Below are 23,205 nucleotides of genomic sequence, written 5' to 3' on the forward strand. Positions count from 1 at the left end.
CGATGTAGTCAGAGAGCTGCTCCAGCTCAGGTGGGCCAGCCCCCTCCTCGTGGCAAACCCCCAGCCCGGCTGGAGCAGCACCCCTCTCCACCAGGGCGGGCCTACCCTGACTGCAGAAACCCACTGCATCATGGGAGCGGGCCCGCTTCAGCCAAGCCAGGCTGGACCAGTCCCTTGCCTGCCCCATTTAAGTGGCTAACTGGTTAAACATAATAATTAACTAGTTAACTGATTAAACAGGATTTTACATCCCTGTCAACAACCACGTCCCAGGCTTACAAAACTGACAGGTTTTCCCCCCCGCCCTATCCTTGCCTTTGTCAATGCCCTCCTTTAAATGTGCAGATCTACACATACAGAATATGAAAAACTAGAGCATCTTTAAAAAAAATCTCCCCTCCTTGCATATCCATATTATTCACTCACTATTAATCTAGAAGTAATCAGGTTTTGCAAAATGTTTATAAGGATTTTTGATATGAGTATTTTATTGCAGCTGTAGTGACGCATTTGAGGCAGCTACGGTTTGTTGTGCCAACTATTTATGAACTTAGACATCTTGAAATTCGTTTTAAAATGATAGGCTATAGTAGCACTGAAGGGACAGTTCTATGTAGTTTTGCCAAGAATCTTTAGATACAAAGGACTTTCCAAGTAGGTCAGTAAGTCACATGTCTCAGTACAGAAGTCTGTTGAAAACTGCCCATTGACCTAACCTTATTAGGATACTCAAAGGGCTATCAGTGTCTTTGCATCATGTGAATTTTGTCATCTCATCTCTTTCTCCATATCTCAAATAAATATATTATAGAACAGACCTTGCATTGAACCTATAGTTATTTTGCAGTGTTGAGAAATGGCCTTTGATTTCTGTCTCTTAGCCAGTTTGTAATCTGTGATAGTACATTACTTTTCACCTCATTATTGCTTGGTTTCCTAGCGACCTTAGTTATTCTACAATTCCACGGTCAGAGAATTTGCCACACAGAATCCACCACATATTGCAGAATGTTCTGAAAAATCTAAAATTTAGCCCACTATGGGTGCTCAGAACTCCCTAATCTTAAAAATGTGAAGTAGTGGTGTGAATGTTTAAGCCTTACCCTTAATGGGTGAAGCTTACTGGTTTAAGTTAACTGGGGAGGGCTGGAACAGCTCTCTGCCTGTCCAGAACTACCCCTGTTCATGGTGGGTCCAGCTGCACTGCAGCATAGGCTGCTCAAAGGTCCGAGGCAGCCTCTGTTCACAGTGGAGCCGCTGCCTGTGGTGGGTAGCTGCTCCAGTAGGGATGTGAACAGTTAGTGGTTACCCAACACCAGCTATCAGCTCCATGGGGCTACTGGCTCCCAGCCCAAGTTGGCAGGCAGCAGCCTTGTGTGTATGTGTATGTGTGGGTGGAGGAGGGGAGTGGCACCAAGGTGGGACAGCAGCTGGCTCACAACCTGCTGGGAGTCAGAAGTCTTGCGTGTGGGAGTGGGGGAGGGCTGTATGATGTAGTGGGGGACACTCACCTTTTGAGTACCTCCTGCTGATGCAGGCCTTTTCCTGCTAGTGGTACCTCAGATGATAGGTCTTCGAAGTGGCTTGTACCACTAGCTGGGTGTGTCAGTGAAAATGCTGTTGGGGTAACAAAAGTTGAAAAAACAGTCTATCTGCCCTTACCAGTGTTTTCAGCCTGAGCTCAGGAGTCTTTAAATTCAGCCCTTCACTCATACTTTGAAACAAGCCTGGCTCCCTTCTCGGGCTTTCCACCATGTCACCAGTGGTCAGTGGGGTATCTGGGCTCATCTACTAATCCGGGTTTGGACCCATGGGCTCTATAGAGAGCAGCCTGGTTGTGTCCTGAGCTGCTGTCTCCAGAAAGGCATGCTCTGCTGTGCCCCAATAAGCCTAGCCAGGAATTGAACTGCTCAGCTCCTTTTATCTGAGACTGCTGAGCTCTGATTGGTTGCCTTCATACAGCCTCTCTAGGCAGGCATGATGGAAACTTTTCTGCTGCCCCTTTCCTGGTGTGGGAAGTAGGAGGACTGTGGGGCTCCAGCAAGGCCACAAAAGCATGGGGCATCCAGCATCTTGTCACAAATGGGATTTCCTCACAAGAAGTACACTGAGGAAAGAGGAACTGCTACCCCCCTCCATTACCAAACGTCTTTGAGATCTTGTTGGTGCTAAAAGCCAAAATTGCTTCCTACATTGTATTGACTGCCAAAAGACCCACATATCTTCTAATCTGCTGTTAAAACCTCCATCCTCTCCCCCAACAAATTTGTATGGTGTAGTTATGTTTCAGCAACACAGCCATCTGTGCCACATTAAACATTGAAAATTCAAGGACAACAAAATGTAAACTAAAATTAATATCAACTAGGACATAAATAATGCTTTACTTGTAATATTCATGTTCATGTTTAATTCAATAAACTAAAAATGGAGTTTACCTGTCTTTTCCATAGAATTTTCTATTTACTTTTTCATAACTGCTGCAGAAACCCAGAGAGCCTTATAGTAAAAATTGAATGTAATTTGCCACAGAGCATTTGGGTTCTTGGTTATAGTGTGTTATATTCCCCTGGCAAAGAAAGCTACCCTTACATTTTGTAGCATGTATTTGGATAAAAATACCACATGGAGATCTGAGATCTCTGCATTTTGTAAACACGTAGGAACAAGGCAAAGTGTTAGGCCCAACTTTGAACTTTTGTCTTTGTTGAGTTGTCACATTCCCAATCTGAATGCCTTTTTAACATTCAAGGTTATGTTGTGTCCTTCTATACAATAAGCCTAATGTAATACAAATGTGTTGAAAAAACTTAATTCCTGTTGGGGGAAAAAAGTCAGTAATAGCTTTCATTTTATCGTAACAACTTTCTGGCTGAATCCAAAAATGTGTTTCAAGATCTTCAATAAATTAGACATGTAAAAACAGAACTTTTTTTTCTTCAAGAAACAAAGCATTCTACAGTTGCACAGTGGCATAGAGTGAACTGGATGCATTGCTACAATTATTGGGGACAGTTGTATTCATTCTGAATGCCACTGTTTTTAATATCTACACGAAATAATAGACTCTTTGTCCATTAAATTTTTCACAAGAATCCACTAGTTTGTATAAATACAATATAAACTAGAGAACCATAATGAAACAGTCACATCCTATATTATTTAAAAATGTCCATTAAGTCTAGAAATAGTACTTTTTAAATATACTTCAGCTTATAGACATTTTCATTTCAGGGTAAAATGGGAAAGTTGCTTTGCTTGATTAAATTATGTAGCTTTTAAAAGAGTGTTTCTGCTGTGCTGAGTGTCTCTAAATGTAACATCATTACTTAAAGTTAGGATGCATTGGATACCCTTTTATCATTTTGGTCAATTAAATTCAGAAATGAAAATATAATTTAGAGAATCTGATCGTCTGTATTTTAATTGTTAAAATAAACTCAGAAAATCAACAATATTAATTTGAAGTAAAAGTATCAAACCTTTGTAGCTGAGGATAACAATCCTCTTACTGTGTTAGTTGCAAGTGTTAGTACAGGGAGGGGGAAATCTGTGGAACTAAAATAGTTTGGGGATATTAATGCATATTTTTTTCTTGTCTATATTATGTAGAATTAACTGGACATCAGCGTGGAAGGAAAGCATTCAGTTTTCATTTTGTGCAGAAAGAAGTCAAGCATAGTAACAGCATTGTGTCAAGACAGGGAGTAGAAAGATTGAGAGCTTGACTAGAAATGAGTGTAAAGATGTCAGCTCTTTTAGCCTACTTATGAACTGCATTGCCACATTTGTAACCAAATTACATGTGGATATCAGAATTACCTGCAAACAAATAAGTCATTCAACTCTCAGGGTTCTTAAATGTCAGTACTATGTGCTTCATTTAGTTATGCTCTCCAGTTGTTTCTCAAATACTTTTCAGTATTTTTAGTTCTGCCTATGAAATTTTCCCTGTATCTATTATACATATCTAACACTCACTTTTTAATCTACAAAACAACTTCCTAATAAGTCAATTTTTATCTAGCTCAATTTACTAATCTGTCATGTCCTCTGCATTGGGCTGCAGAAGATAATGAGTTGATATTTGTTGAGTTAAGGATCTTATGTACTTCTGTTAAGTTTTCTTCTTACCAAACTATAGTAAACTTCCGATAATCCAGAACCTTTAGGACCCAGGGGGTGCCAGATTATCAAATATGCCGGACTATTGGAAGGGGGGGGGCTATGAGAGGTCTGGGGTGGAGTGGGGGGGATGCGCCCCTCGGCGCTGCGGGACCAACCCGGCATCACCCCAGCTGCTCTGCCCCGGGCTTCCCGGAGTCAGCTGCTGGTCAGTTTCAGCAGTGGCTGAATCGGGGAAGCCTGGGGCAGAGCAGCTGGGGTGCTGCTGGGTTGGTCCCTTAGCGCCGCCCGTCAGGGTTCCCAGAGTCAGACGCTGGTCAGTTTCAGCAGCGGCTGAATCGGGGAAGCCGGGGACAGAGCAGCTCCAATTGTCCAGCACTTCCGGGTTCCAGATGGTGCTGGGCCATCAGGGATGCCGGACCACTGGAGCTTTACTGTATTTAAGGATAGGCTATCTTATAGATGGATAATCTAGATCGTAAATATTCATATAGTCCTTGAGTGATTAGTAGATAAATTTAACTTTTGAAAGAGAAGAAAGATAGAGAACAGTTATTTGGGGGCAATACATGTCAGTAATAAGAAAAAAAACAACCAACGTTTTTCAGACTTCTGATGCAAGATACATGACTCTGCAATATTTCCCATGAAAAAATGAGGAAAAATAGTAGAAAATATATGGTGATATTAAACATTCCTTCATTGGCAGAGAAAGATGGCCTGAATGGTCTTGTATTTAGGTCTCTCCCGTTTTCTCCAATTCTGTCTAGCTATACTTCTGTGAACTTCATAACTGGAGATAAGGGAGCAATATGCAATTCACAAAATCTTGGACTTTGTAAAAGCTCTGTTCTTATTTCGGTTTCAGTAAGAGCTGACATTTTTATATACCAATTACAATTGATAAAAACCTCTGTGTAATGGAGAGAATTGATGCACCATCAGTTTTTCAACTGTAAATCTTACTATACTGTTCACTTCTTATTTGGTCACATGTTTTCTTCCAGGATTTACTTTGTAAATCATCCCTTGATTTATCCCCTTTCTTTTCTCTGATCCCTTTCAGAGGGACATTCTCTATCAAAATTCATGCGTATTTATCTGTTCAAATAATGAAATGCAAGGGCAAGTCTGCTTGGCACTTAAATAAATTATATCAAAAATATATATGCAAACATTAGAGCAAATGGAATGCAAGTGATTTAAAGAAATCTGTTTTATTTTAAAATTTGTTAAATTTGGTAAGAGTGAGGATTTAAATCTGTTGTTGTCAGGGTGAAAAGATTGTGTTTAGTACTGTAAGTTCTTTAATGAGTTTTTTGGTCCCAGTGGATTGTCTAATTGACACTTGTACTCATAAAAGTGATACAGACACCGTGTCCATTAGCGCTAATTTCCTACAGAATGCCCTAGAACTAATGAATAAAACTCTTCTCCATAATGCAGTTTAGGACAGTGTAGTCATCTTATGCCTCAGCACTAGGGCATACACAGTATGGTAAGTGAGAGTCACAATAAAGGAAAACAGATGGAAGTATTTAAGGGGAGGAGATGTGCTTTGGGTGTTCATTAATGGAAAATTAATTTTATAGTTATAATTCTCACCCAGCATTTCACATTTCTCAGTTATGAGCCAGCAGTATGTGATAGGAAAGCACCAGTACTCATTTGGCTCTCCTTATGGGCCGTGGTAGCACTCTTTTGCTTATATTTTAGTTACCTTATCCACAACTCAATTATTTCATTAAAAAGTATTTTGCAAACTCTTTATTCGTAGATTTAATAATAATTAAGAACAATTTGGGGACTTCTTTTGAATGTTTTCTTTCTGTTTTGTTTAAAGCTCCCTTTTCAGTTAAGCTTAGCCAATTTACGTATTTTATGTCTGTATAGACTGATCTCAGAATTGAGAACAGCCCCAAAGTTTTGTTTCATATGAAGAAGCAGGTCCCCTTTTCTAATGGGGACTGAGGTATTCATGTCTATGGCTGTATTTTTCCACAAAGTTTAATTTTCATAGAGTTAAAGGAGTAAAATGGCAAATTCCAGGGTTCAAGATGTCATTCTATAAATGCATTTTAGTGGCCTGTAGACAGAACTGTTAGGAATGTTTACACCCCTGAGAAAAGAAAGAAAACTAATTTCCATTCCCTTTTGTGGCTGCTGAACCTTTACTGTGTTCATAATATATTCTCTGGGAAGCTGAGGAGTGAACAGTACTATTAACAAAATAAAGCTTTAGCAACTATAAAAGTGAGCAGACATTGTACGTTTCCTTTCCTCTATATGTTGGATATTTTATTTTATTCTGCTCTGCCTTTGAATGGTCTAGTCTCCTGAAACAAAGATCCTGCTCTGATGACTGGATAACAGAGAGGGAATTTTTTATTTGCATAGCTGGGATACACTTGGATTTTTTTTTTTTGTACTGGACAACCAAATAGTAAGCGAAACCCTGACTGACATTCTAAATTTCATGTTTGTCCTCTCTGAGATTAGCTTTCCACAGCAAAAAGTTCTTTCCCTATTTTCTGTGACTCCATCAAGACCATTTCATCAAAGGAATAATTGAAGTTCAGACTGGTATCCAAGAGTATGTCTATGCTGCATGCTTAATTCAGAATAACCTATTCCAGGAGAAATACTCTGAATTAGCTTATTTTGAAGTAGCACGTCTACACTACAGAGAAGCTTCAAAATTAGTCTGAGGCAGGCTTTCCTAATGTGGACGTGCTACCTCGATTTAGAGCCCCAGATTGCACTGAGGAGAATTAGTTTGAATGGCCGTGGGGAGGAGCTATTTTGAAATAGCAGCAGTGGAGCATCCATACTACTGCTATTTTGAAATAGCTATTTTGGAATAGGCATTATTCCTCATGGAATGAGGTTTGCAGAAGTCGGAATAAGCCATCGTTATTTCAAATTTATTTAGAAATAACGGAATTGCTGTGTAGATCCTTGCATGTTTTATTTTGGAATAACGGCCGTTATTCCAAAATAATACTGCTGTGTAGACACGCCCCAAATGATTTTGAACAGAAATAGAACTCATCTAATATTTTTCATTGCTTGATTTAATTTGTATTTGTACGTTCATTTTACAGGAGGTTGTTCCTTTGATGAGCCATTTAGCTCCTGTGGATATAGTCAATCTGATGATGATGATCTTAACTGGGACCAGGTGAACAGACCGTTAAAGACATCATCTGATCCATGGATGCCATCAGGTTTGTTTTCAGTTGAAACTACTTTTCTTTCTTTGTAGCAGTTTGTGACTGTGCTACTGCTATTTGCTTTCTCTGAATCTTACTGTAATTTTAGTATTTACTCTTCAAAATGATTTGGTTAACTGTGTGACAGAACATTCTTCAAAATGAAGTCACATTTTGTTATGCTTAAAACTGTAGGCAAAAGGTTTCAAACTTTGTTATATGTAATTAGGGGAGAGAGAAGGAAGCTAGAATGAAGGAATACAAATTATAGTAGTGGAGAGAAATCTTCTAAAAAGGAATACAGGAAGGGAAATAATCTTGGACAGAAAACAAAAATGTTAGTATTGTTGTAAAACAAATGGAAAGGTAATACAAATTGTTTTGAAGAGAAACATACGCACACACATAAAAGAGACTAAGATACTGCAACAAAGTTTTGTTTATTATATGTGCTATATTTATGCAGTATTTAAAAAGCATTTTGATTATGGTATTTTATGAAGGCTATACCCTGTGGAACAATGAGACCAGATTTCTCGGCTACAATATCTAAATGCTGATGCAATATTTATTTTATTATATATCTACAAAATAGCCTTTTTCCTATACCCTACAGATCTCTGCCTCACGACTGAAAATACTCATGGATCTAAAATTAATCAGTGATTGTTTTCAAGGATGCTCTCTTTTGAGTCCCAACTGTACTCTTCGAGTGCCAACTCTTGTGCTGTTAGATGGGTGGCTTGGCTCAGTATCTGCTTTTTCTTTATTTTATATGACTAGTACTAGCCACCTACGAATACCAAAAATAAAAACATCAGCTCCTGAGTGCGGTGATTTTAACAGTCGGGCACTTCCGCTGTATTAATGGACAACACCAGCTACTATATGTTATCCTCATGCTATATTAAGAAAATTATTTCAATTTTAAATATACCCAGATGGTTTGATAGCTTTTACAGATTGTTGTTCTGTTATTTCATTAATGTCCAGATAATTTAGTGCCATTATGTTCCAGTACTGTACGCTAGAGGTTTGTCTTGAAATCCCATTAATTGTCTTCCATTTATAAGAATATGAAAATTGTTTGCTTCAGTTTTTATAAAGTAAAATGTATTTTTAAAAATCCATAAAATCTTAGAAGAAATAGCTGCTTGAGCAGAACCTGAGCATACATAACAATCTTTTACCACAGACATTTGTTGTTCTCAAAGACCCCTCCTTCAACCTAAGTGATACAAAAGGATAGTTTAGGGTCTAATAGACACTGCTGGCTCTTAGTCATATACTTTATATAAATATATATTATATGACTGAGCCAGCAGTGTGTATTAGACCCTAAACTTTCCTTTTGTATCACTTAGCTTGAAGGAGGGGGTCTTTGTGAAATGTATATAAAGCAGGGTCAGGGTTTGGTTGTACCTGGAAAATGGGATTTTCCCGGAGTGGGACTGCTTTCCAGAACTTGGAAAGGGAGGGGGCAGAGAGGAGGCAGATGATACGGTGGCCACTGAAGGCAGTGAGCGCAGGGGAGAGCTATATTGCAGGGTGTCCACTGGAGGCAGCCGCACCACAAGAGTGGCCATCTGGGACTGGGTCTCGCCATCTTGTCTGTCACCAGACCAGTATGTAGCCTCCCTGCCCCTCCAGCCTTTGGGTGCAGCACAGCAGGGAGGGAAAGAGCCCTGCTGGATGGTACTCACTTGCCCTTAACCCCTCCTCACACACCCCAGAACTCCAGCCTCTTGTCCTAACCCCCTGCATTCTCAAGCCCCTGCCCTTACTCCTGGACCACCCCCATATCGCCAGCCATCTGCCCATAAGGACCTGGGCAGTGCTGGCTTAGTCTTCTAGTAAGTTCATATCAATAGTAATCCAATGCATTTTCATTGACCAGACCACTTTGTGAGAGATTATCTTGTGGGTCCCAGCTTTACATCCAACGTTACAGTTCTGAGCTACTTGGTTTTCAAAATATTTCATTCAGTGCGACAATGGATGAGTAAAGTGTGCTGATCTTTGGTTATCATCCATATGCTCTTTCCTGAATAAATTCTTGGAGCTCACCAAATATGTGAGGGATGGAAAATAGGATCAGACAGAGAGCAGGTGGTTGGATGGAAAGATGAGAGTAGGAATGGCCAGGGGAAGTTTGAAGGGTAGATATAAGTGATAGAGTTACTTTACTCTGTGATACAAATTCATATGTGCAGGAGGTGGAGGAGTAACATATTTAGCAATCTCGAAAAAACCCTGGGATTTTGAATCTACAGAAGTTATATGGATGGAAAACAAGAAACTGGTAGCACAGAAAGGAAGACCAAAGTGCTGTCTGGATCTAGATCTGTCCCTGCTAGTCATGTATTATTATGGACAGAATCAGATCTGCTATTGACACTTCCACTGAAATGCCTTTCCAATTTCCATTCAGTTTCCTGTGTCTAAATTAGAACTCTTTAAAACAAATGTTCCTGTTGACTAATGGATTCTGAGATTTGGTCTTTGTGCAGATAGTCATTACACTAGCATAAGGATGTTTTTAGCAGAGTCCTTATTTAAGTTGGTTCTTATCCACTAGCCCTGACACTTGCTATTTCATTTTTCTGGAGCATTTTATCAGTGCTTAGTACAGTTTCTCAAACTGGTGCTAATGCAAATGAATCTATCATAACACTTGTGTTGACTGCATTACTAACCATTTATTATTGTCCTCAGACTGGCCATGATGCTAGCAGTTCACCTCTCATCTGAACATTTCTCCTTAACACTCCCTGTTCATTTTTGTGGAAAGGAAGAGATTTGAGGAAGTTTCCTCAGTGTGGGGGTATTGGGAACACCTCAGACAGATTTTTGCTCTCCTACAGTTAGACAAAGGTACTTTTTATGGTGTTTCATTTCCAAGAATAGGAATCTAGCTGATGTAGGTGGTGGTATTATTAGAGAGAAAAGAAAATGACTTGTATGTAATATAATTTATCATATGTCACTAGACTTGATTCTTTGTCCACCTGCTTTCCTGTGTGAGTAGGAGGTGAAAACAGTTCATGTTTTAAGTTTGTGGTGATCTAGTTACAGGGATACTTCATTTGGGAATAAATTATATTTAGAGATTAAAGAGCTCTTTTCTTTCAATTAAAAAAGGAATTGAAATTTTTTGGAGTCCTGCATAAGAACGTGGACAATTGGTTTGTGGAAGGGACACACATACTTGGAAAGGTCAAAAATTCCTTTGAGAGCAAAGGAATTCTCATTTATTTCACAGTAAAGGCAACAGATCCAAGGGCAGAGATCCAGCCAGCTAGGATCAATATTTCCTGTTCACTTGTAGATATTTTTTCGTTTTTTCATGTTCAAATCATCATCTTGACAATTTTAATTAGTTTTCAGTTAGCCTTGAACAATGAGTTATGCGAAACATTTAAAAATGAATTGATATAGTTTGTCAGCAGTTTCTAAGCTACATATTTTAGAAAAAAATAATTTCTGATGGTAATGAATAGAACTTCTTAGATGAATGGTTTGGGGGAATTCTTGGCTTTCACAGCAAAAAGCTTTATGCAACAATATTAAAATACTAGACTAAAACAAGTACACTCAGCTCAGAAGTCCCTTGGTAACAGCAAAATTAATGCATGTGACATTGCTAATTTTAGGCAGTATGCTTCAATGAGTGAGTTGATGTCAAAATATAGCATTTCATATTAATTAGGTGGCATTGGGGGAAGCATACCATTTAGTTCTTGAATTGGGTGTTTGATTTATTTTACTCCATAGAGACTATTAAAGGTTAAAATAGCTCTACTTCAAATAGATAGCTGTAGGCTTTAAGTAGTAAACTATTTAAATGGGACCAAAAATAAGAAATATTATATGGCAAAAAAGAGTTTTTTGAATTCCAAGATTCTTTTTGTCAGATTTTACAGTGTTTGTTGAAAGGTCTTTCTGAACTGTATTAAAAACAAAAGCTGAAATAAAATGTGTATTTACAACACCTAGCACAAAGAGGTTCTAATCCTAATTGAGGCCTTAGTGTGCTACTCACTGCAAAAATAAATAGCAAATTAATTGTTACTAAAAGAAGAGTCTAATGCCCAGTTTTATTTGGCAGCTGTTATCAATTTACTGTAGGTGTTAATCTGAAAATGCATGGAACAGGCCAAGAATGGAATTAAATGTGTGCATTTTTATACACATAATCATATAACATGAATATTTGCTAATCCTCCACCATTTTGTTTTAAGTGTTAAGAGTGAGGTGTGCAAGGAGACGGCTAGAGTAAACATATAGTTCAGGAACGTGTTTCAGAAGAGAAGTTGCTCACAGAGAAAAAAGAGGTTAATTTAAACTGTAAATTTGACTTGACAATTACATCATCCTGTTATAACCACAGGAAAACATATGAATATTATAGGAAATTATTTCAGACCAGTGATCAATATATGACCTCTTACTCACAGACTGGGTTAGGAGAAGAGTTTTCATTTTAGGTTAGTTGTCCCTTGAATAGATTTCCTGCTAATATGGTCCCTAGAGATATCACCTCTTTCCCCCCTGTGTGTTTGTAACATATAATGAAATGACACTTTTTCTTTCACAGTCTTACTTCATTTGTTTACAGTCTGCTGTCTGCCTGATCTCAGGCTTCATTCCCCTTCCCACACTTGTTTATCCCCTTTTTTTGGGGGGCGGGGTTCTGTTTTAGTATCTCACATTCTGTCATTCTCTCTCTGCTCCCTTTGCCCCTCATGAACACCTCTGCTGAGGTCCTGTGAAATTCATCATGGAGCAACAATGTTTAGAACAAGCTGCTGTCTTCAGAACTCCTTATATCTGGAGTTTTCTCAGAGGAGCCCCAGAATGTATGGCATAATAGTAATTCTAATACATGGCTACTTTATGGTGCTTTTCATTATTCTCAAAGCACAGTACAGGCAGTCCCCGACTTACGCGGATCCGACTTACGTCAGATCTGCAGTTACAAACGGGGCTCGCCCCGGAGGACACGGACTGCAGGACCTCGCAGACCAGGAAGACATAAAGCAAAGCCGCGGAGGGGCTCGGGCAGCGGGGCAGCCCAGGCGCGCCTGGGCTGCCCCGCTGCCCGAGCCCCTCCGCGGCTTTGCAAAGCCTCGGGGAAGCCGGCAGCGGAGCAGCTCAGGTGCGCCTGGGCTGCCTCGCTGCCCGAGCCCCTCCGCGGCTTTGCAAAGCCTCGGGGGAAGCCGGCAGCGGGACAGCCTAGACGCCCTGCGGCTGTCCTGCTGCTGGTGTCCTCAGAGGCTTTGCTCCCCGTCTCCCTGGTCTGCTGGTCTCCAGCAGACCAGGGAGATGGGGAGCAAAGCCGCGGAGGACCCAAGCGGCGGGACCGCGGTGCGTCTCGGTCCGCCGCCCGCGTCTTCCTGGTCTGCTGGGGTGGCGGGGGCGCAGCTAGTATGCTCCCCCTCCCCCAGCAGACTAGGCTTTTCTCCGGACGCCTGTGGCAGAGCAGCTGGGGTGCTGCCGGTTGGTCCCGCAGTGCCGCTCTGGGCGCTACTGGACCAACCCAGCAGCACCCCAGCTGCTCTGCCCCAGGCGTCCTGATTCAGCCGCTGCTGGTCAGTTTCAGCAGCGGCTGAATCAGGACGCCTGGGGCAGAGCAGATGGGGTGCTGCTGGGTTGGTCCAGTAGTGCCAAGGAGCGGCGCTACTGGAGCAACCCAGCAGCACCCCAGCTGCTCTGCCCCAGGCGTCCCCAAGTCAGCTGCTGCTGAAACTGACCAGCGCTGACTACAGGAAGCCCGAGGCAGAGTTGCTCTGCCCCGGGCTTCCTGGAATCAGCTGCTGATCAGTTTCAGCAGCAGCTGACTTGGGGACGCTTGGGGTTCTTAAGTTGATTCTGTATGTAAGTTGGAACTGGCGGTCAGTTTCAGCAGCGGCTGAATCTGGACGCCAGTTCCGACTTACATACAGATTCAACTTAAGAACAAACCTACAGTCCCTATCTTGTACGTAACCCGGGGACTGCCTGTACAGAGATGTTTGAATTATCACATGTCCCCTGGCCACCACTTCCTGCAGCGCCCATTGGCTGGGACTGGCAAACTGCAACCAATGGGTGCTCTGAGCAGCTGAAGTTGTGAATGTGAAGGTAAATAAAGTGTCCAGTGACCTGAACTGCATCATGGGCCGCTTATTTCCCACCACTGATTTTGTATCTAAATAGTAGCTCACTATAAAATGCTTATTGTGTGTTGATTACAGGAACGTTTCACTATTTAATATTTTTTCAATACTTCGGTTTTCCTTTTTAGTAACAATGCTCATGCTTCATGGAAATTTTTGTAGCATAATATTTCATGCCTCTCTTTACGTGAGCTGTTTGTCCTATGTAACTATAAATAGTTGTGTTCTGTAGTTTGGTTAAATGTTATCTACAGAGCATCAAGAGGTGGAATTTGCATGTGTCACATTTTCTTTGTTAAAGTTACATTTTATTTTTCATGGAATTTTTAACATTTTAAATTCTGGAAACTGAAGTATTTTAATCTGTATATGAGTGGTACCAATGCAGGCTTTCCTTTATAGCCTCAAGCGGACTGCCTTTCAAACACCTAGAATGTAGTTCACTCTGTGTCTGTTTGATCTTTGAAACCTCTGCTGAGAATGCCAATAAGGTTAACACTAACAGGGGTTGAATTTGTCATGTGATGACATGTGAATCATGAAGTATTGTTTATGTAACTCTATCCAACACCCTCCTGTTTCACTTGAATCCTAATCTCAAGATTTATTTGGAACTTTTCTACGGTATAATTTGTAACCTTCTCAGGCCAGGGATCTTGTCCATCTGTCCAAGGAGGTTTCTAGCATACCTTTGGGTATTGTAATATTAAAAGCATTCACCCACCTTGCATGTGTAAGGGGGGAGGGCAAAATTAGAGGGATGACCAAATTTTCTTTTCCAAACAGTCCACTTCCATTGGCTAGAATTTTTTTTCCAATTTTTTTCCAAATTCTATCGAAGTTGCATAATATACTGGTATCTCTAGCCCACTTCAGGGAACATTGCTGTCATCAATTATTTTCACTTTTGTAACATTTGCTAAAAGTAGCTTCTGGACACAGAGCACAGAGAAGCCCCATGTTTTACTCTGAATCATAGGGTAATAGAACAGTTCCCATGATCTGCAATGCCTAGTTCTGATACATAAAAACATAATCTAGCTAACACTTATTGCTATCATATCCAGCAGACTGAAGCAATTATGCTGATTCATCTCTCAATTTAATGAACATAACTTAGTAGTTGCCCTGTTGAAATTAATGGCATTATAGCAGTGTAAATGAGAGGAGATTTTGGTCCAGTATGTGGTTCTTTTATCTTTCTGTCATGTAAGCTATTTTTCTTTCTGTTGTTCTACTACTAGAGGTTTGCTTCCTACCTATTGATGCAATTGCTTCTTTCCCTTTCCTCAACACCACAACCCACTTTGGTTATGATTGCTTCTGCAGATTTACATTAATTTAAAGCCCAGCTTCCCTTTCCTACTTGACTAGGTCATAGTCCTCACTATTTATTCAAAACGCTCATGAGGCTTTTGTCTGCTGTAATCTTTCCCAGCAAGTTGCACTATACTTTCCTTCTCTAATTTAGGGGAGCGTTATGCACAGAGCATAAGAATCTTTCTGAGATATGGGAAGCACATTAAATCTTATGCAGTTGACTCATGAGCAACAATCATTATTTTATAAGTTGCTTTATCATTATTTTAAATCATTATTTTAAAAGATAGCCGTCTTTCAGATCTGGATTGGATTCTGCCATGGATGGCAGTGGTTAGCAAACAGTTTGTAATGACCTGTCCTTGAAGGACAAAAGTAGAACCCTAACAGGATCCTCAGTATGATTCTGATAGGAACGGTCCTTCCTATTTTCAGCTTCTGTCTAAAGGTATGTCTGTGCTAGAGGCACTATAGTGGGATAGCTACAGCTCCATATTTATACTGCTGGAAGCCTCTAGCATAGATGCAAACAGCAGGCATGGAAGGGTGTTTTTTCCATAGCTGTGGGAACTGCACTTCCCTGATATGTCTAGACTACAGGCTTCTTGCACAAGAAGCTTTTTTTTGCGGAAGAGATCTTCCGCAAAAACTTCTTGTAAAAGAGAGCATCCACACTGCAAAAGCGCATCGAAAAAACAATGTGCTTTTGTGCAAGAGAGTGTCCAGACTGCCTGGACACTCTCTTGCAAGTAGGCAGTGATTGCTATGGACAGAATGGCCAACAAGGCACCTGTGATTTTTCCTCTTCCCTCTTCTTGTGCAAAAAAACTCTCTTCCCTGTCCACATGCGCCTCTTTGCGAAAGAACGCTTTCGCAAAAAGGAGTTATTCCTCATAGAATGATGAATACCTACACCAGAAAAAAACCCCTTTGTTCTTTCATTCTACTTGCACAAAAACGCGCTTGAGGTGTGGACCTAGCCTGAGTTACACTAACGAGGTCAACAGAAACATTCTTTCATCAGCCTCGCTGCATCTGCTCCTGGGGTTAGGGTAGCATACTTATAACTTTTGGAGTATGGATTTTTCATAACTCTGAACATAACTATGTTCACGTATACTTTAAGTATAGACCAGGCCTAAGATTCCCACTCTTTGTTGCTTTCACCAGACCCAAACTTATAGGGTACATTATATGCTCAGCTCTTGTTGAAACCTATGCTGAAGAGACTGCATAGGATTTGTATCTTCTTCTGTCTTAAAAAGGACTCCTGTGCTCTTTGCATGGCTATTTCCTCATTTCAGAGGAAGTAAATATTGTGCCTGCTCAATGAGGAATGTCATGACCAGTAAAACCTAAATGAGAATTGTGAAAAATGAGATTGAAAATTCTTCACTGGAATGGAGCTGACCAGGGCTGGCTGTCAGTCAAGGTGATGAAGAGTGTTGTAAGCACTCTTGTTCCATGAGTTAAACCTTGGACTATCTTAGTAGCACCTTTCATGACTTTGAATGTTTCACATGCATGAGTTATCCCTGTTATATAAGATGATACATTTGCATGCTAAGATCTGTAAATCTATATTTATTCACACCATATATAAACTAATATTAATTTCCTCTGCATCTGTTGAAGGTCCGTATACTTGTTTATGTATTTTCCTGGCCCCCAGCAGCTTATTAAAAACTTGGTCTTTAATTAGTGGTCATAAAGCAGGATCTGATGCATCTGTCCTCATGTGACACTGATTCTTCTTTATCGTTTCTCTCCTTTTCACATAAACCAGATTTTTCTGTCATAGCTTTCTCTTTATGTGAGCCACATTCCTCTTTATCATCCCTTCCCTTTACGCGGCCAGAAAAAGCAGATATTCTCCATTACTTTCCTCACATTTCCATTCTTTACCTGCAGGTAAATCTCTGTTAATTCCTTAGTAATAGGACTTCAAATCATTTATGCTTTGCTCATTACTTTCTTCTGCATAGGGACAGTTGCTACTGCCTAAAGCCTAGGCTATGTTGTTCTGTTTCAGATATTTTGCCGTCAGATTTTCCCCTTGCTACACACTAGAGTTCAATTGAGCTTTTTGCTTTTAATACTAAACTCTATAAAGCTTCTTCAGGGGCATCTTTTATTTTTTACTGGGGAAAACAAACAGTATTAGGAAGAACAATATTCTGTGTTCCACAGTCCTGGGAAGTTGTCAAATATTACGTGTTAAACATGGCAAAAGAAGTGATGGTTTATTTTGTTATGTAGAGTTGCCAGAGATATGTCAAACCAACATAATTAAATATGTTCTTTATTAAGCATTACTTACAGGCTTCAAATTGTAAAACACAAGTACGCTTTCACAATTACGCAATAAAACAAAGTCCACAGTATTGCAGCTGAGCTCTCATTTCACTTCAGTTCTTTCTTGTATCTCACTCATTGACTTGGTGATGCTCAACCCCTTACATGCCTTTGAGAGCCTGGCTGACCGCTTTTTTGGAGGTTCGAGGAAAATGTAGTTCTCAGTTTAGAAGGTTCCATGAGATTCTACAAAGATCCCCTCTAGAAGGTTATTGAAAAATGTATCTACCTACAGAATTAGGACTGTTAGCTATCGTATAATTGAATAGTTGGGGCGAATGTGAATAATTGACAAGATTAACCAAGAAGCTTAAGCTTATCGGTTAATCGTCTAGTCGACTACTAGTTAACATCCCTATACAGAATACCTGAAACACATTTCAAACATTGTGTTTCTCTTTTGTTGCTGACAACAAAAACAGCATCCCAAATCTGGCACCCAGGCGCAACTTATGCCTGTGAAGGTAAGGTAGAAGGGAGGGCTACCTAGAGAAAAGGGGGCATTTAGAGGCACCCCATTTAGCAATTAAAATTTTGGTGGGAACCAATGGGGGAGGTGCACCTCCTGAGTGCTACCACAAAGCGCGTATGCTGGCACCCCTGGTTGCCTGGGTTGCCTGCCCATAATTCCTGCCCTGGAGCTCACTGAGAAAAAGTTAGAGCTTACGAGATCAGGATGGAGAAAAAATATCACTATATTACCTGTTAATTAATTAGTCTAGTGGGGGAGGAGGGATCTTAGTTTGTCACAAGGCTTTTCTTTCTTTTTGTCATGTTGGCCAATCCCATTAGATTTTTTTCTCGTGTATTCTTCTATTTAAAAATGAATAATGAAGGACCCAAAGCCCTTCCTAAGTAGATTGGACTGAAACTCTGGATTTTCAGTTTGCAGGAAATGTCAACATTTTAGAATTTCCCATGAACCGAAAATCCCATGAATTTTTCATTTTGTAAATTGACATTTTTTTGTTATAACTGCCTATGCTCCCAACAATGTTATCTGTTGTCTGAAATTAACATGATTCGTGTGAAGAATCCAGTCAACGTCAGCTAGCAGCTGTCAGGGCTTCCAGAGTCTGTGATTTATAGGCAGTTGCATCATGCGTACCATGCTGGAGTTCCCAGGGCTTGTGGAATTAGTAATTTTGCTGTCGTAAGGCTGCCTCCAATCCTATCGGGAAGCTAGGGATGTTTCTCATGGAAACGTATATGTGATTTGATGGAAGTTCACTGAACCTGAGATGCTTTTGCAAAAATTCCTGACCATCATGATCATTTACTAAAAGGAATGTATAATATGACCCTTTCCATTCTTGTGTGGCTCAACCAGGTATTTCCAGTTTATCTTTTAAGATTGGTGTACTAAACCAGATAGTCTATCCTAGACATAGTAAAAATTCAGGTGAACACAAGATGGACCCAGTCATTCCCTTTTACAAGCAATCGGTCTGATTCTCCAGGAAACTATTTCCTTGGCATATTAAGGCTTCATGCAGAAATTAAAGAGGGAATTCTTGCTCCAGTTAAATTTCTGAGAGATTAAAAATATTTTGCCGATCCCTTTTTATAGCATTTAATGTGTGAAGTGTTAATGGTCAACAGTATATTTTGTAATATAGACTTGTGATTTTACAAAAAGCATTTAGAAAATTACTGTCTAGGATTTGAGGCAGAAGTCATTGGGTGCTGCATAGAATAGGTTTGCTAAAATTCAGTTTTTTATTTTTATGTAATTTTGATGGATAACATTACAGTTTATCTTGAAACATATTTTGTATTTTTAGCTAGTTATATTTTCACAGTTGTGGAAAATGTTGGGTGGGAAAGGGGCAAACAATTTTTCAAAACAGATCTTTATATACAAAAAGGTAGAACTTTATACATTTTAAAATTTCAAAATCACATATCAAAGTATATATAAATATTCTTAAATCAAACTAATTTTACAAGTGACATTTTTCTTACCTTGCATATCTATACATTTCTAATTATTCTTGATGGAAATGCATTTTAGGTGCCCTGTGTGTGTATACGTGTGGGGTAAAATTGACATTTACTAACACTTTCAAATAAACAGCTAGTCCTTCCAAGTTTTAATTATAAAGCTACTTAATTAAACCTGCCTTTCACAGAATGCTTGTTACTTTGAGTTGAATTTGATATCACTCTAAAATACATAGACAAGGTAATCTTTACTTCGAAATTGGTGCCAAAGACCAAGTCCGCACTCTGCCAAATAACTTTTTTTTTAAATAAAAAGAGAAAATGTTCCTAAAGACATTATAAGTTAACTTCTTCCATTTCTTATCAGTAGGTTTCTATGCTCCCATTATTTAATTAACATTATTATTTTTTTTATCTGGTGCACAGTAGTCTATAGGTAACTTACACTCAGTAAAAGTGCACCAGAAATGTTAATGTAAGACATTTTCTTCACATACTCTTTGTGCATAAACAGTATTTTGTAATTCAAAAGTAATCAGCTCGGCTCAAATCACCACATTTAGGAGACTGTAAAAATTAATCTTACAATTATCTCTCAATATCATCTTTAAGCCTAGACTTTTAAACTTTTAGCTCAGCTCTTGAAGGTTTGATCATTAATATGGCTGTATATTAGGTTGAGTGTTTTCATTGCCCTAGCTTAATGTTCACACAGTAGGGACCAATTTTATCTTGTATTAGATTTAAGTTACCTTGTATCTGAAATCAAGACATTTTTCCAAAGCTACAAAGTCTGAATTCCACTCTCTATGTTGGCAGAACTTATACAGTCATAGAAGAAGCAATTAAAATGCATTCATGAAAGCCATATGCTGAATTAAAGAACTTAATACTCTTGTGCTGTGTGTTAAATCAATGTAGTTATTTTCCCCTACAAAGTGAAATAATGCATTCTTCATCTAAAAGTCACAACATTTCTAATCAACTGCATTTCAGTAGCACAATGAAAAGAAAATATCATTTGGACCTCATGGAAAATGTAATAATGTACACAACCATTTAATTACAGGAAAGCAGGTGCAGGTAATTATCCTAGTCATAATGTTGCCATAGTTAATAACGTCAAATATCTAATAATTCCACACATGTAATTCAGATCTATAGTTCTGCTTCGTGCATATTATGATACATGGCATGCATTTTTTAAAACATTTGCGCAAATATATATCCGTATTAGAACACTGAAGTTGCAGATGGTCATTTATTTCTCAGGATCAGGTCAATATATTATATTTCACTTGTGTATTATGCATGATTGTATTTCAACTATTAAAATTTTGAATCATTTCAAAATCTGTTATTTTGTTTTTTATTTTCCTCTTTGATTTTGAGGGAAGGAATATCTTTATTTCTGACTCCTTGGAGTCCTTTATTTTCACCCACTCCTATATTTCATACCTCTCTTACATTCCACAGTCACCCATCATAACTATCAGATTTCTAAGGGAAGTGATTGGGTGTGTTCTCCTTAAAAGCTCTTTAGTGCAACACTAGCTGGCTAGTGTAGTTGCTGTGGAGCAACATGAGGCACTTTGTTCTTTACAGCACTCCAAATCCTCAGGCCAGAAAAGAGAGAAGACAGAGACTAACATCTGGAAATGATCTGTGATCTCAGGTATTGCAGTGCAGATTGGTCATTGCTATATAGTCAGCCTTTATCTGTTGTAACTGAAGCATGAACTGTTTCTACATACAGCTAAAGGCACAAATAAGCATGCATTAATTGAGACATTGTGATGGGGGGCATTCACCCTATGCAGGACAGGGAAAGGTTAATCCTCGTAATGGGTTGAAGTAGTCATTGCCCCCCTGATCCTATTGGGCATGCTCAAGGTGTCCCGCACAGTATAAGAGGGAGCAGTCCACTTAGTTGGGGATGGCTGCTGGAGAGCAAGAACACATGCTGCAGGCTCCCTCCAAAGAGCTGCTGAAGACCCAGGCTGCAGGAGTTGGAGACACTGAGACTCAGTGCCCAGGTACCTGAGAGTGCTACTCAGAGATCAGAGCCCCCAGGAACAGCACAACACAAGGAAACCAAAGACCCCCAGAGAAGCTGGCCCAGGACAGCAGAGGTCACTGTAGGAAGTAGCCTGGAGAGGGACTAGCTATCTGTGTTTCAAGCAGATGCCTGCTGACTAAGTGGCAAGCCCACTCACTACTACTAGGACCCTGGGCTGAGATGTGGCAGAGCAGGGAAGGTTTGGGTGTCCCTACCCCTGTCCCCTCTCCCTCTTAGAAGGCTGCCCAACCCTGTCAACTCCAGTCCCTAACCCTACAGGGGGCAACAGCACCCCTGTTCATTGACTATTGCCCTGACTCCCAGGTCAGTAAGGTCTATTGCTGGTGATTCTAGCCACTAGGCCAGTGGTTCTTAACCTTACTGCAGCCTGCACACCTTTGGTTCTCAAAATATGTTCTCGCCCCCCTTATTAAACATTGGTGAAGTAGGTCAGTTTTAAACCTAAGATATATCATAAAAATCTGGCATGTCTTGCACCCCCAGAAAGGGCATCTCACACCCCCAGGAGGTGTGTGCACCCCAGGTTAAGAACCACTGCACTAGGCCATACCACCTATGGAGTCAGGAGACTGCTATTGGCTACTGCCAAGCTTATTTTTAAATATAAAGCGTGGGAATGAATAATTTTTGGCTCTTGTGTAAAGCCATGAAGCTGTCAGAAAATATTTTGCATGAGTTGTATGATGATTAGTCACTGTTAAAATGAATGATTGGGATTATCATGCAAATAAAATTTATCTATAATGGTACATTCATATGAAGCACAGGTGATGAATGGCATCTTAAAACATGTACAGCACCAGAAGTCCCAGATTTTAGAATTACAGGTTTCATTATATGTGTAGGGTTGCCGGGTGTCCAGTATTCACCCGTACAGTCCGGTATTTTTGCGTTTTGTCCGGTAAAAAAAAATTCAGAGAATACTGGACACCTAAGATCTCCGGTATTTGTTGTTCTTTTTTTTCCCCCGGACAGGAGGCGAAAATGCCGGGCACCTGGCAATCCTACAAACACTCAACACCTGCCCTCCACCCTCCCCCCAACACCCGCAGCCCCCCGACTCCAGCCCCTATGCTTACCTGATTCTGCAAGACTGCCGGCACAAAATGGCTGCCGGCCAAAAGACCAAGGGGAAGCAATGCTTCCCCTGTTCCTGTCCTGGCACTCACTCTTAAAGCAGACATGCTGTTTTTTTTTTTTTTTTTTTTTTTTTGCTTAAGTCTTGGAGTCCTTTTTTGGTCTCCCTTCCTCCCCCCCCCCTTTTTTTCCTTCAATAGAATTTTTTCCTGGTGTTTTTTTTTCAGGGGGAGGGGTGTTCTGTATTTTTGTTTCAACCATCTGGCAACCCTATATGTGTGTGCAGTCCACCTCTAATTATGTACAGGAAGTGACTCATGGTCACTTCTGACTTTGCCAGTAGTTAAGTCTCAGACTATATGAATCCTCCTACATCAAGGGGTGTCTCTTCATACTAGAATATCTACACTGTCATCAGCAAGCAGATCCATTTTAAAAATGGATTACTTTTTGAATTTTGTTGCCGTGAACATATCTATTTCAAGTTTATTCTGGGAGTATCTAAAATTAGGATACAACTGCAGATGAAATACTTTGTAGTTAACCTTTTGGTTAATTTACCTTACAAGTTCCAAGAAGAAAGCTGTTAAGAGTTTTTTGTCAACTTTGCTGAAATACAGATAGGCTTTCAGGAAGCTTATGCTCCATCTGTTCTTTATTGAGCGACGGTGCCACTCCTTGCACTAAAGCACTGCCGTCTGGGTTTTAAAATTTGTGGGACCAGTGCTGTTAAGGGAATGCAGTATCTATCAGGCGAATGCATAGAAAGTGCTGTGGTATAATCTTGATTCTGGATGTTTCTCCAATTTTATTTTTCTTCAGAAATAGAAGTGATTGGAATTATTTAATTAGAGGCTGTTACTTTCTTGATTAACACAAGGACCGTAGTGCAGTGGTGGGCTCCCTGTGGCCTCATAGCCTCCTGTGGCCCAT

The 23,205-nt window shown here is 39.9% G+C and overlaps 1 protein-coding gene across 11 annotated transcripts in view; it reads left to right on the forward strand.

Annotated features, from left to right (window-relative positions):
* Window positions 1–23,205, forward strand: part of PTPRM (protein tyrosine phosphatase receptor type M) — a 690,600-nt gene that overhangs the window by 161,240 nt on the left and 506,155 nt on the right. For all 11 annotated transcript variants that reach the window (XM_075920958.1, XM_075920953.1, XM_075920954.1 and 8 more), the window contains exon 2: window positions 7,230–7,352. In XM_075920958.1, the coding sequence (XP_075777073.1) occupies window positions 7,230–7,352 (123 nt within the window). The remainder of the gene's footprint in view (window positions 1–7,229; window positions 7,353–23,205) is intronic.

This window comes from Pelodiscus sinensis, chromosome 2 (assembly GCF_049634645.1).
Source record: "Pelodiscus sinensis isolate JC-2024 chromosome 2, ASM4963464v1, whole genome shotgun sequence".
Taxonomy (NCBI): domain Eukaryota; kingdom Metazoa; phylum Chordata; order Testudines; family Trionychidae; genus Pelodiscus; species Pelodiscus sinensis.